General features: G+C 39.6%; 1 protein-coding gene across 1 annotated transcript in view; it reads right to left on the bottom strand.

Annotated features, from left to right (window-relative positions):
* LOC124709272 overlaps positions 1–6,089 on the bottom strand; it is a 119,146-nt gene extending 113,057 nt beyond the window's left edge. The window contains exon 1 of the mRNA XM_047240827.1: positions 5,897–6,089. Coding sequence (XP_047096783.1) covers positions 5,897–5,941 — 45 coding nt within the window. The 5' untranslated portion in view covers positions 5,942–6,089. The remainder of the gene's footprint in view (positions 1–5,896) is intronic.
* Positions 6,090–13,532: the final 7,443 nt, after the last annotated feature.

The raw sequence follows: 13,532 nt of genomic DNA, 5'->3' as shown, positions 1-13,532 counted from the left end.
TAATCATTATAATCATTTGTTTGTCTGTACATGTAAATCACATCTACTGATTTCCGTCTTATTCAGACAATTCCTTCGTGGAGCGACGTTTCTTTGTCTTAAAGTGTACGTCAGTGCTATAATGTCATTGCATCGCGTCAGGATTGTGAGAAATTCTAACTAAATACGACCCAGTGCTTTACCGAACCAGTGCTGTTACCTACTAGCTGAAGTACATTCCTTGAAGCCTATCTTCTACCGATAATATAGACGGACGATTCTTAGTTTGCAATTGTTAACTTGAATTGGCTCGTGCGTCTAATTAAAGGTATGCCAGTTTTTATTCATTCTGTGAGTACTGGGTTTTGACGATAATGAAACCAGGTGTACTCTGTGCCGTTAAACGTTATTTCAATACGTTTCAATGGTCATGGAAATATGGTCATGGAAATATCGTCACCCAATACGTATGTGACAGTCAGCTCAAAACTAAGATGAATTTCTGTTGCTTTTGGCCGACCTGTGTGGATCTAACTAGCGACGGAAACTGCAAAGAGCTTCTCCAGAAAGCTGTCGTCACTCAAAAGTACGAGTACAGTTGTGTTAACTCAACACCACTTCAAGAACCACTGGACATCTGCGGCCTCTAGTATTTCTAAGAGACAGACAATGAGGTAGCGTCTTATCGCATAGCAAAATAGACCATCTTGTCTGCCGAGAAATTGCGCACACCAAAGAATCTACAATGTGAGAAAAGTTTTGTTTTCGTATACACCAATGAGGCAGTTAAGAATCTACAGCCAAGAAATAAACGTGTTTCTACGATTATTCAACGTATGTTTCACTGACTTGAAATCAATGAAATATGATAGATGCATACAGAACTCACCACACCAGATTGATATCAAACTACCTCGTCTGACAGACGATGTCATGTCCAAATTTCAATACATTTGTTTGTGATAGCTTTGTGGCGTCGTGAAAAGCTATTGGCAATGTCTAAACAAAGTAAAAATGAGAAATAAAAGTATTTTTGATTGATGATTGTATTTATTAACGATTGTGGACCTGGGTATTCTATTTGAGGAGGCTTACATTTAGAAGACCGCCAATGGGAGATTTTACATGCGTCGTGATTTCTTTCCTCAATACAAAACTGAAATGTGTGATGTGCCTGGAATTTGATTGACTTGGAACTATGTGGTTTTGTTCCAGAACTTAAGTCTCAATTGAATTAGGTCAGAATTTTATGTCAATCAAATGCTTTATTTTATTCCGTTAAATTTGAAATAACAATGAATATCAAGGGCTTTATTTACAGGTAGATTTAGATCGCAAGATCGATGTTCAAGTAAACAATCAAAACAAAAAGACTGTCTTTCCAGTGGTTTATCGTGACAGCCTGAAGGCGGCATTCGGATTATTACGAACATTTTTTTAAAGAAACAGTCTAACCGGTCCAGTCGTTCTCAAGTGATGCGTTCACCAACGAAGAGAATTTAATTTTTATTTACTTGAGACGATTTTGAGGATTAGCAGAAACTTTTTAGAGTGTCGAAGGTAGTGATCATGAAGCAGCGGAAGCTATCTTGGACAACGATTCTACTGGCCATTTATCTCCCTACAAAAGCGTTATGAACAACATCTTAAAAGGGCCTCTTTCCTCTCCTGGACGTCTGCTTCCACCCCATTCCTTATACAACAAAACCTCGCCCACTACATGACATAATCTCCCTGACTGCTCTTCTCCCACTATGTATGTCTAAAAATGAAATACACTACTGGTCATTAAAATTGCTACCCCAAGAAGAAATGCAGATGATAAACGGGTATTCATTGCACAAATATATTATACTACAACTGACAAGTGATAACAATTTCACGCAGTTTGGGTGCATAGATCCTGAGAAATCAGTACCCAGAACAACCACCTCTGGCGTTGATACGCCTGGGCATTGAGTCCAGCAGAGCTTGGATGGCGTGTACAGATACAGCTGCCCATGCAGCTTCAACACGATACCACAGATCATCAAGAGTAGTGACTGGCATATTGTGACGAGCTAGTTGCTCGGCCACCATTGACCAGACGTTTTCAGTTGGTGAGAGATCTGGAGAATGTGCTGGCCAGGGCAGCAGTCGAACATTTTATTATCGAGAAAGGACCGTACAGGACCTGCAACATGCGGTTGTGCATTATTCTGCTGAAATGTAGGGTTTCGCAGGGATCGAATGAAAGGTAGAGTCACGGGTCATAACACATCTGAAATGTAACGTCCACTGTTCTAACTGCCGTCGATGCGAACAAAAGGTGACCGAGACGTGTAACCAATGGCACCCATACCATCACGCCGGGTGATACGCCAGTATGGCGATGACGAATACACGCTTCTAATGTGCGTTCACCTCGATGTCGCCAAACACGGATGCGACTATCATGATGCTGTAAACAGAACCTGGATTCATCCGAAAATATGACGTTTTGCCATTCGTGCACCCAGGTTCGTCGTTGAGTACACCATCGCAGGCGTTCCTGTCTGTGATGCAGCGTCAAGGATAACCGCAGCCAATGTCTCCGAGCTGATAGTCCATGCTGCTGCAAACGTCGTCGAAATATTCGTGCAGATCGTTGTTGTCTTGCAAACGTCCCCATCGAGACGTGGCTGCACGATCCGTTACAGGCATGCGGATAAGATGCCTGTCATCTCGACTGCTAGTGATACGAGGCTGTTGGATCTTACATTCAGAATAAAAACTTGAAAATTTACGACAGGGTGATGTTGAAACACGCGAAAGAAGCAGAGGCGGGTGAGTGGAGAATGGCATTTTCTCTGCCTACGTGGGCGGTGAGCGTCTGCCTGTGTACTGCCCAGTGCGCGCTCTTCTTTTCGGTACGTTAGTCTGGTGAAGAAATTTCGAAAATATTCAGAAAGGGAGAAGAAGGCGCTGCATTTCTTCTTGTCTCATGGGCCAACAATGAGACTAGAACTCTTATTGTCAGCTAATATTTTGGCGCGAACTTCTCTGTGACTCATCAGAAGACAGGAGGAAATTTGGCGACAAGTTTCCTCTCTCTGATAGCTCAGTAAATAACCTTGATCCCCGGTTGGATGACGCTGTCTTCGGCAGTCTTTCTTTAGGATGGGATGCCAGGATTAGGGAGACAAAAGCGTCGTCGAAAGATTCGGGGTCCGAAGCTAGAGCAGCATAGATAGGGTCTGATCCCAGTGCTGTGTAGAATGGTAGTGTTCTCGCTTCAATGTCTGAACTGAACCGAGACTGGTACGGTGTGAAGTTTAGGAATGTCGCGGAAACGTTAGATGTTACTTAAAAATACATTCATGATTCTCATTTCAGTTACTTGAGTTCTTTCGCGATTAAGGCGTGGATTCTAACTGAATATTGTAATGTCACATCTTGGTCACTACCTGCCAACTGCACGTATTAGTTCCTGTGCATGTCTGAGCAGCACCGCTCATTGCACCATGGATAAAGCGAATATTTCTGGCACATAGTCTGAAGTTAATTCATTCGCAATCTCTGGAGGTAACACCTGTTGGGCCAACCATGTGTGTATTTTTGTGTAATTGAGACAGCGTAATGCTTCATGTCTCATTTGTTATTTTGAATGAAGACGTCCGCTATGTTTAGTTTTCCCCCATGCCAGTTGATTATTGTGAAATAAATGAATTCTTTTTATTATTATTTCTTTTTATTATTGTTTCAGTAGCCTATGTGACTGATAATGGATTAGCCAGGGCGATCAGCCATACTCATATATGAGGACGTGCTTCTTGCGACAGTTCCGTTGTGCAAATCTTTACCAAATTACGCGCAGCATTTCAATTGGCTTACCCTACCAAGATAGTTGTCTTATGTATAGTCTCCCCCGTTGGCAGATACGTTTCAATAGGTGACCCTGCCCAGGATAGTTTCTCTCTGTATGACTGGCAAAGTATGAGTACAAACGTTCCAATTAGCTTACCATACCAGGATTATTTATTCACCATTAACAGATAGGTTTCAAAAGAACATTTTTTTAAGCTGCAATATTTAAAGAAATTGGAAAAGATAAGATCCGGAATTGACACTTTTTTGTCCATCTATAATTTAATTAAAAAGAAACTAATAAAAAAATTTAATATTATGTGTGATTCCATAGCAGAAGATACTGTTTATTTAGCTCCACACACTTCATTAAAGTACCTCGAACTGTTCTGGAGGAATATGAATGTTGAGCTCACAGATGTTAAAAAACCGCCTGGTGCGCATGCTTGGTCTTCTTTTAGTCTAATGTCTAGTCAACATCCAGCCATCTGTCTTCTGTTTGTTGCAGTGACTTTCACAGATCCTTTAGTATCATGCACTTGGCAGTTGTCACAATGGCGAAGACTTAAAACCATATTTTCCTCAGTAATAATTAATAATTTTTATAGTACCCAACACTTGGAAAGGTTTCCGCAGTTATTGAAGCACATAGATTTTCGTAGACAGTTCCAAAATCATTTTGTGTCTACGTATGTCAATACCTTTTTAGCAGCTCATGCATTGGCAGATCTCTAAATATGGTCTTTTGCACCATGTACAGATATAGGAAGAATATCATTATGTGACAAAGACTCTCCTTTCACTCGTACCCCGTTAAATTTGCACCATGATGTATTACCAATCTGATGGAGAACAGGACATAACCTTTCATACGTGGTAAATTTACAAAAACATATTGTTCACACATCTTCATGAACTGTACGTCAATTGGCCGTATGTCTTCACTTCATGAGATCTTTGGAGACATTCAAACAATAATTTTCAGTGACAACTTAATTAATGGACCACCAAAAATAGTACACACAAACAAACAGTACACAACAAACTGGAAACAAACTTCTAAAGAATTAATACGTGCGGAACAAGCAAGCATCGAAATACCGTTAATAAAAGTTTGTCACAACACTTTAGAATAGAAAACGAAAACGCCTAAATGAGGAGTGAGCGTTAAAACAAAGATAAAATATCAAATCTTAGCATAACATCAAAAGCGGTCTTGGGTATTAGCACACTATATTAAACAAAACTCAAAATAAAATAACTAAAACTAATTTTTCAGGAAAATCTCAAAGAGACAAAATCACTTTAAAATTTCGATTTTTTTTGATGACCATTACTTATTGGTTCCTTAATTGGAATATTTACGCTGTTTGATCAGTATGATGCTCGAAACAACTGGCCGCTCTTGCTGCAAGTCAGAAATATTTCACTTAGGATGAATCATTACAGAAGATTGTCAGCTGCTGATTTTACTGTATAAACAACATATTAGAAGATGTGGTCATATGAATCCAGAATCGAAAAATTATGAATCTGACGGAGCATAAGAAATGAAGTGGCAAGGAAAATAATTTATACAGTGAAATCAAAAATGGTCGTTGTGGCGTCAGCTTTGCATGTTCAGTACACAGTTCGTGCTCTAACTACTGAACAAAGCTTTGAATGCTAAAAAATGAGGATTTCTTAGCAAGATTAGAGGAGAAGTCAGTGGAGTTAAAAGATACAAGTATAATCTCAAAAAATGGTGTCTTCAGAGGGAATCTATTTTGTGTGACAAAACAGCCCATATAAATAGTTTTTCATGCATCCGTTAGTCAATGTTTTTATTGCCACAATGATTCTCAGTAAATACATCCGAAATGCCGAGCACCAGTTCCTAAAGATTTTTCAATATTTGTTATATTAATTAGAGAAAACTTAATTTTCATCCTTCCTTTTTGTTGTTTTGAACCTACGAAGTAATTTTAAAGACAATTACAAGGCGATATTTGTGTTGCAACTGCACGAAAGTTTCAACATTACGTTAACATGAATTAATGAAATGTTCATGATAGTTAATAGAAATGTAGACAAAGAAATTCGTGTCTCTCACCAGCCACAGCAAGCACCAGAAAGTAAAAGCGTAGCAATAGAACATTTCGAATCTTTAGAGTCTTCCTTGTATCTGCCCCAACAAAATCCCGCTGTGCAGTTTGTAACACACAGCAGGAAACCGGAAGCGGATGTATTCAGCACTGGAACACCTGTCACTGCACAGCACACACTATCCAACGTGTGGTGTTACTGCGATGCGTGTCCGTTGTGTATGGACAACAGAGTCAGGGTGCAATTTTCTTTTCATAGTTGTCAAAATATCATGTATGTGTCCGTGTTTTGTGGGTTTGTCATTGCCAGCACAGAACAACCGAGGTCTGACTACGTGTTTAACTCATTCTGTAAATCATAATGTACATCGTGTTGTTTTTCCAAGATAGGTCGACGAAGGTATATGTTTTATCAACATAAGCTTTCATCGGACTTACAACAACCACTGCCACGGGTATACTAAGTACTGTTGCTGTGAGAAAAAAGAAAAGATTTTATAAGGAGAATGGGCCCGGAAACATTTTAATGCCGTGTTACAACCCATTTTCTGTAACTCTTCACAGTATCATAGCACGTACAGCAACAGAACGTATCAGCATACCACATGAGGGTCTTAATTGCTGGCAGTGTTGACCTTCATTAGCACTGATACTTGCAACTTGCCGTCCTATTGAATCCAGCGTTCGTGTGAAGTTCTGTGTATGATTAGGCAACATTCAACAGCACAGCACAATGACACTCTACATCTCTCTACATGCACATATAAAATATAAATGCCTGCTGGTTTTTAGCGCGAAGGAAGGATGTGCTGCGGAACTGGTCCACCTCTTCCTAAGCATCTGTCTTGGAATCTGAAGGACTAAAACTTAACTAGACATAACCACGACAACATTTTATACAATTCGTCTGAAAAAAGAGTTTCGTGTATTATGCTGGCAAGTTCTGTTCCTGCATGTTTCCCATGATTGTTGCGGAGGTTCCCGAACTTTCTGAGACCATTAGCCCTGAGTGCAGTCATATGTCAGCTTTACCCCTCCCCAGTTTTCCCCTCATCATCAACATTAACGCTTAAATAAACTTTAAAAAGCAAAATAATTTTCTTTGAATCCTTTCATCTTAAAATTAACCAAAGATAAATTATTTTTAGTATTTGTAAGTGTTGTATCGTATCACGAACTAATGAATCAATGAGACAATTGGTACTGTTTATTTCTAACAATTTCTTTTTATGTAGAATGATGAGGCAGTTTTCTGTACATCACGACTGTTACCGGCAACTGCTTCGCAGAAAAGAACGGCAACTTCCACAGTGAGGATAGACACTTGTTACAAAACATGCTTCCTCTGCTATACTCCTCTCCCTATGGGCACTCGCTTCACTCACACCCTACACCCGCATCTAAAATGAATCAAGTTAGAAGGGGCGATACTTTATTTACACATACTCTTTGTAAATCACTTGACTGCTGGACTTCTTACCACTGAAATAGTAGAAATTGAAACACTTCAAGCTGCTTATGCTTTGTGTGTCAGCACTGCCACTAACAAACTACTAGTAGTAGTAGTAATAGTAGTAGTAGTAATAACGATAGCAATAATAATAATAATAATAACAATAATAATAATAATAATAATAATAATAATACAGTATAGGGCAACATCAGTGTAATAGCCATTATATTACTGTTGTGTTGGGCTGTCAATTATTTCGTTTGTTGCTGGGGAATAAATCATGATTCAATTTCTAGTCTAATTCTGGGACTGCCTGCTACTCAGAGAAGGCATTTTCAGGAGATATTTAAGCATCCGGAAAAACAAAAATGGCGTTCTACGGATCGGATCGTGGAATGTCGGATCCCTTAATCGGGCAGATAGGTTAGAAAATTTAAAAACGGAAATGGAATAGTTAAAGTCAGATGTAGTCGAAATCAGTGAAGTTCGGTGGCAGGAGGAACAAAACTTCTGGTGAGGTAGATACAGGGTTATAAATACAAAATCAAATAGGTGCAATGCAGGAGTAGTTTTATTAATGATTAATGCCGGCCGCGCTCGTATGCGGTACTAGGCACTGCAGTCCGGAACCGCGGGGCTGCTACGGTCGCAGGTTCGAATCCTGCCTCGGGCATGGATGTGTGTGATGTCCTTAGGTTAGTTAGGTATAGTTAGTTCTAAGTTCTAAGGGACTGATGACCTAAGATGTTAAGTCCCATAGTTCTCAGAGCCATTTGAACCAATAATGAATAAAAAAATAGGAGCGCGGGTAAGCTACTACGGACAGCATAGTGAACGCATTATTGTTGCCAACATTGATACGAAGCACACGCCTACCACAGTAGTACAAGTTTAGAGGTCAACTAGCTACGCAGATGACCAAGAGATTGAAGAAATGAATGATGAGATAAAAGAAATTATTTAGATAGTGAAGGGAGACGAAAATTTAATAGTCATGGGGAACTGGAATTCGACAGTAGGAAAAGGAAGAGAAGGAAAAGTAGTAGGTGAATATGGAATGGGGGTAAGGAATGAAAGAGGAAGCCGCCTGGTAGAATTTTGCACATAGCTAAGTTAATCATAGCTGAAAATTTGTACATGAATCATGAAAGAAGGTTGTATACATGGAAGAACATATTGTATATGTGGAAGAGGCCTGGAGACACCGGAAGGTTTCAGATAGATTATATAATGGTAAGACAGAGATTTGGGAACCAGGTTTGTTGGCAGATGACGCTGTCGTTTCTCGACCAATAAAGTCATAAGAAGATCAAAACAAATTGCAAAACGATTTAGAAGAGATATCTGAATGGTGAGAAAATTGGCAGTTGACCCTAAATAACGAAAAATGTGAGGTCGTCCACATGAGAGCTAAAAGGAATTCGTTAAACTTCGGTTACACGATAAATCAGTCAAATCTAAAGGCTGTAAATTCAATTACGAGGGTAATCGCAAAAGTAAGGTCTCCTATTTTTTTTATAAGTACATAGATCTGTTTATTTCTACAATGGTTTACATCATTTTACAGCTTGAACATTTAGCTATTTTTCGACATAATCACCATTCCTGTCGATGCATTTTTGTAGACGTTGTGGCAGTTTTTGTATGCCCTTATACCAGCTCGCCGCCATGCTGCTCAGAAAGTTATGAACCTCTTGTTCCACCTCGTCGTCGGAGATGAATCGCTTTCCGGCCAAATGTTCTTTTAACCTAGGGAACAGGTGACAGTCACTGGGCGCCAAGTCAGGACTATAGGGTGGGTGGCTGATTATGTGCCACTGAAACTGTTGCAGGAGAGTAACGGTTTGCCGAGCGATGTGTGCGCGAGCGTTGTCATGGAGAATGTGTACGCCCTTGCTCAACATTCCTCTTCTCCAGTTCTGAATTGCCCTTTTGAGTTTTTTCAGTCTCACAGTACCTGTCAGCGTTAATTGTGGTCCCAGCGATTCAGCTCCGACGGCGAGGTGAAAGAAGAGGTTCATAACCTTATGAACAGCAAGGCGGCGAGCTGGTATGACATGGGCATTCAAAAACTGCACAGCGTCTACAAAAATGCATAGGCAGAAATGGTGATTATGTCGAAAAATAGCTAAATGTTCAAGCTGTAAACTGATGTAAATCACTGTAGAAATAAACAGATCTATGTACTTACAAAAAAAGGGAGGCCTTAAGTTTGGGATTATCCTCGTAAATACCTAGGAATTATAATCACGGACAATTTAAATTGGAAGGAACACATAGAAAATGTTGTGGGGAAGGCTAAGCAAAGACTGCGTTTTATTGGCAGGACACTAGAAAATGTAACAGATCTACTAAGGAAGACTGCCTACACTACGCTTGTCCGTCCTCTTTTAGAATACTGCTGTGCGGTGTGGGAACCTTACCAGATAGGACTGACGGAGTACATCGAAAAAATTGAAAGAAGGGCAGCACGTTTTGTATGGGAGAGAGTGTCACTGAAATGGTACAGGATTTGGGCTGGATAGGATTTAAAGAAAGGTATTTTTCGTTGCGACGGATTTTTCTCACGATATTCTAATCACCAACGTTCTCCTCCGAATGCGAAAATATTTGTCACCGACCTACATAGGGATACGACGATAAAATAAGGGCAACCAGAGCTCGTACCGAAAGATATAGGTGTTCGTTCTTTCCACGCGCGATACGAGATCGGAATAATAAAGAATTGTGAAGGTGGTTCGATGATCCCTCTGCCAGGCACTTAAATATGATTTGCACAGTATCCATGTAGACGTGGGCTTGAAATTGTAAGACATTTCCAGGGGCAGATGTGGACTCTGACCACAATCTATTGGTTATGAACAGTAGATTAAAACTGAAGAAACTGAAAAAAGTTGGGAATTTAAGGAGATGGGACCTGGATAAACTGAAAGAACCAGAGGTTGTAGAGAGTTTCAGAGAGAGCATTAGGGAACGATTGACAATAACGGGGGAAGGAAATACGGTAGAAGAAGAATGGGTAGCTTTGAGAGATGAAATAGTGAAGGCAGCAGAGGATCAAGTAGGCAAAAAGACGAGGGCTAGTAGAAATCCTTGGGTAACACAAGAGACATTGAACGTAATCGATGAAAGGAGAAAATATAAAAATGCAGTCAATGAGATCGACAGAAAGTGCAAAATGGCTAAGCAAGGATGGCTAGAGGATAAATCTAAGCATGTAGAGACATATATCACTAGCGATAAGATAGATACTGCCCACAGGAGAATTAAAGAGACCTTTGGAGAAAAGAATGTATGAATATCAAGAGCTAAGATAGAAAATCAGTCCTAAGCAAAGAAGGGAAAACAGACGGGTGGAACGAGTATATAAAGGGAATAAAGGAACTCAACAACTTTTTTCTTATTGGTAAAGGTATAGATAATTATTCGACTCTCACACCAAAGATCCTCTTGAAAAGTATTTAACACTGACAAAAGAAGCTTTACGTTCTTCGTTTATCAGTTTTAGTATTAGTTACCTTTCGTTGTTCTCGTGTCCTGGTGATAAGACGTGTTGAGTAATTTTAAAGTGAAATTGTGTTATACAATGAAAGCAATTCATATACAATATGATTTTCTGATTTACGATACCATGGATCCCAGCTCTTGTAACTCTGGAAGATTATGATTATTTTAATTTTGTAGGGAGAGTTTAGATGGAGGCGACGATCTTCATGACGGCGCTGCTCAACAATAGAGGTACGTGAATGTGTTCATCTCTTTCTCTTCGTGACCGCCAATATCAGTTTCAATATTTAGGTCATAGCCCTATTTGCCGCGACATTCAGAACCTGCAGTCTTTCTTTTCATTTAATTAGGAAGTCCGATAATTTTCCTTCTTAGATGAATAAATGCATTTAATCACAATTCTTTTTACCTAGGCCACGGGGAATGATAGTACTTAGAACGTATGGGCCTCTATCCCGATCGTACGTTCGCATACAACTGATTGTGTACCGACGTAATTATACTTATGACCCATTTCCCTTACAGTTTTAATTCTTATTTTGAACCACTCACTCGTGAATGTACGTGCCATCTTATTTTGTGTATTCACTCGGGTGTATTCCTTAATATCATTACTTTTAACATTCAGTAGCTTAGATCCCACAATTGAACTTTGCCTGTGTCGCAACGGCGCTTAATGTGAAATATTTATTAAGCGACATTCATACGAACTTCCATATCAAAATTACGACACCAGTTGACTAAGATTCTAATAATTTAACAGGGCGGTTACAAGGATCTATACAAGAAAGAAGTACTTGAGGGCAATATTACGCAAATGCAAGAAGTAGAGGAAGTTGAGACGGGAGATACAGTATCACGTGAAGAAATTGACACAGCACTGAAAGATTTAAGTCGAAACAAGGTCCCGGGAGTAGATAATATTCCGTTAGAACTACTAGTAGCCATGACAAATCTCTTTCGTCTCGTGAGCAAGATCTATGAAACAGGCGAAATACCCCCAGACTTTAAGAAGAATGTAATAACCCCAGTTCCAAAGAAAGCAGGTGCTGACAGGTATGAAAATGAAGACCACAACAACAACAAGTTTAATAAGTCACGGCTGCAAAATACTAACACGAATCATCAGAAGAATGGAAAAACTGGTAGAATCTGACCTCGTGGAAGATCAGTTTGGGTTGGGGAAGATAAGTTTGGATTCCGGAGAAATAGAGGAACACGAGAGGCGATATTGGCCCTACGACTTCTCATAGAAGATAGGTTAAGGAAAGAGAAACCTTTGTAGACTTGGAGAAAGCTTTTGACAATGTTAACTGGAATACTCTCTTTCAAATTCTAAAGATGGCAGGTATAAAATACAGCAAGCGAAAGGCTATTTACAATTTGTACAGAAACCACATGGCAGTTATAAGAGTCGAGGGGCACGAAAGGGAAGCAGTGGCTGAGAGAGGAGTGAGACAGTGTTGTAGCCAGTCCTTGATGTTATTCAATCTGTACATAGAGAAATAAAGGAAACAAAGGAAAAATTTGGAGTAGGAATTAAAGTCCAGGGAGAAGAAATAAAAACCTTGAGTTTTGCCGACGACATTGTAATTCTGTCAGAGACAGCAACGGACTCCGAAGAACGGTTGAACGGAATGAACAGTATCTTCAAAAGAGGCTATAAGATTAACATCAACAAAAGCAAAACGAATATAACGGAATGTAGTCGAATTAAATTTGGTGATGGAATTAGAGGGAATTAGATTAGGAAATGAGACACTTAAAGCAGTAAATGAGTTTTGCTATTTGGGGAGCAAAATAACTAATGATGGTCGAATCAGGGAGGATACGAAATGTAGGCTGGCATTGGCAAGAAAAGCGTTTCTGAAAAAGAGAAATTTGTTAACGTGGAGGATACATTTTTATGGATTGTAGCATTGTATGGAAGTGAAACATGGACGATAAACAGTTTAGACAAGAATAGAATAGAAGCTTTTGAAATGTGGTGGTACAAAAGAATGCTGAAGATTACATGGGTAGATCACGTAACTAATGAAGAGCTACTAAGCAGAATTGGGGAGAAGAGATATTTGTGGTACAACCTGACTAAAAGGAGGGATCGGTTGGTAGCACACATTTTGTGGCATCAAGAATCACCGCTTTAGTACAGGAGGGAAGCGTGGGGTGGTAAAAATCTTAGAGACCAACAGAGGAATACAGTAAGCAGATTCAGAGGGATGTAGGTTGCAGTAATTACTCGGCGATGAAGAGGGTTGCACGGGATAGAGTAACATGGAGAGCTGCATCAAACCAATCTTTGGACTGAAGACCACAACATTTAAGCATATGTGATGAATGGACACCGGAGGCAAATACATCTGTTGGAAGCACACAACTTCAAAGGGTTACAGAATATCTAGGTCAAACGCTAAACATTAAAGGAGACCCAAAACCAGAAATATTTAGACTTATTAAATTAGGCTCGCAAGCTTATGGAAGTTACTCCTCAGTTTTGAAGTCCAAGATGTCGGCCGAGCTGAAGAAAACAGTTTTTGACCAATGTATACTGCCAGTAATAGCTTATGCCTATGAGACATGGATATTAAATGAGTTCATTGTCAGAGAACAAGCAGTATCCCAAAGAGAAATAGAAAAATCAATGTTGGGCTACACAAAGAAAGACCGAAGTAAAGCAAGATGTC

The sequence above is a fragment of the Schistocerca piceifrons genome, chromosome 1 (genome assembly GCF_021461385.2).
Source record: "Schistocerca piceifrons isolate TAMUIC-IGC-003096 chromosome 1, iqSchPice1.1, whole genome shotgun sequence".
Lineage (NCBI taxonomy): Eukaryota > Metazoa > Arthropoda > Insecta > Orthoptera > Acrididae > Schistocerca > Schistocerca piceifrons.
The sequence above is the reverse complement of the archived record's forward strand: the minus strand, read 5'-3'. Positions and strand labels throughout refer to the sequence as shown.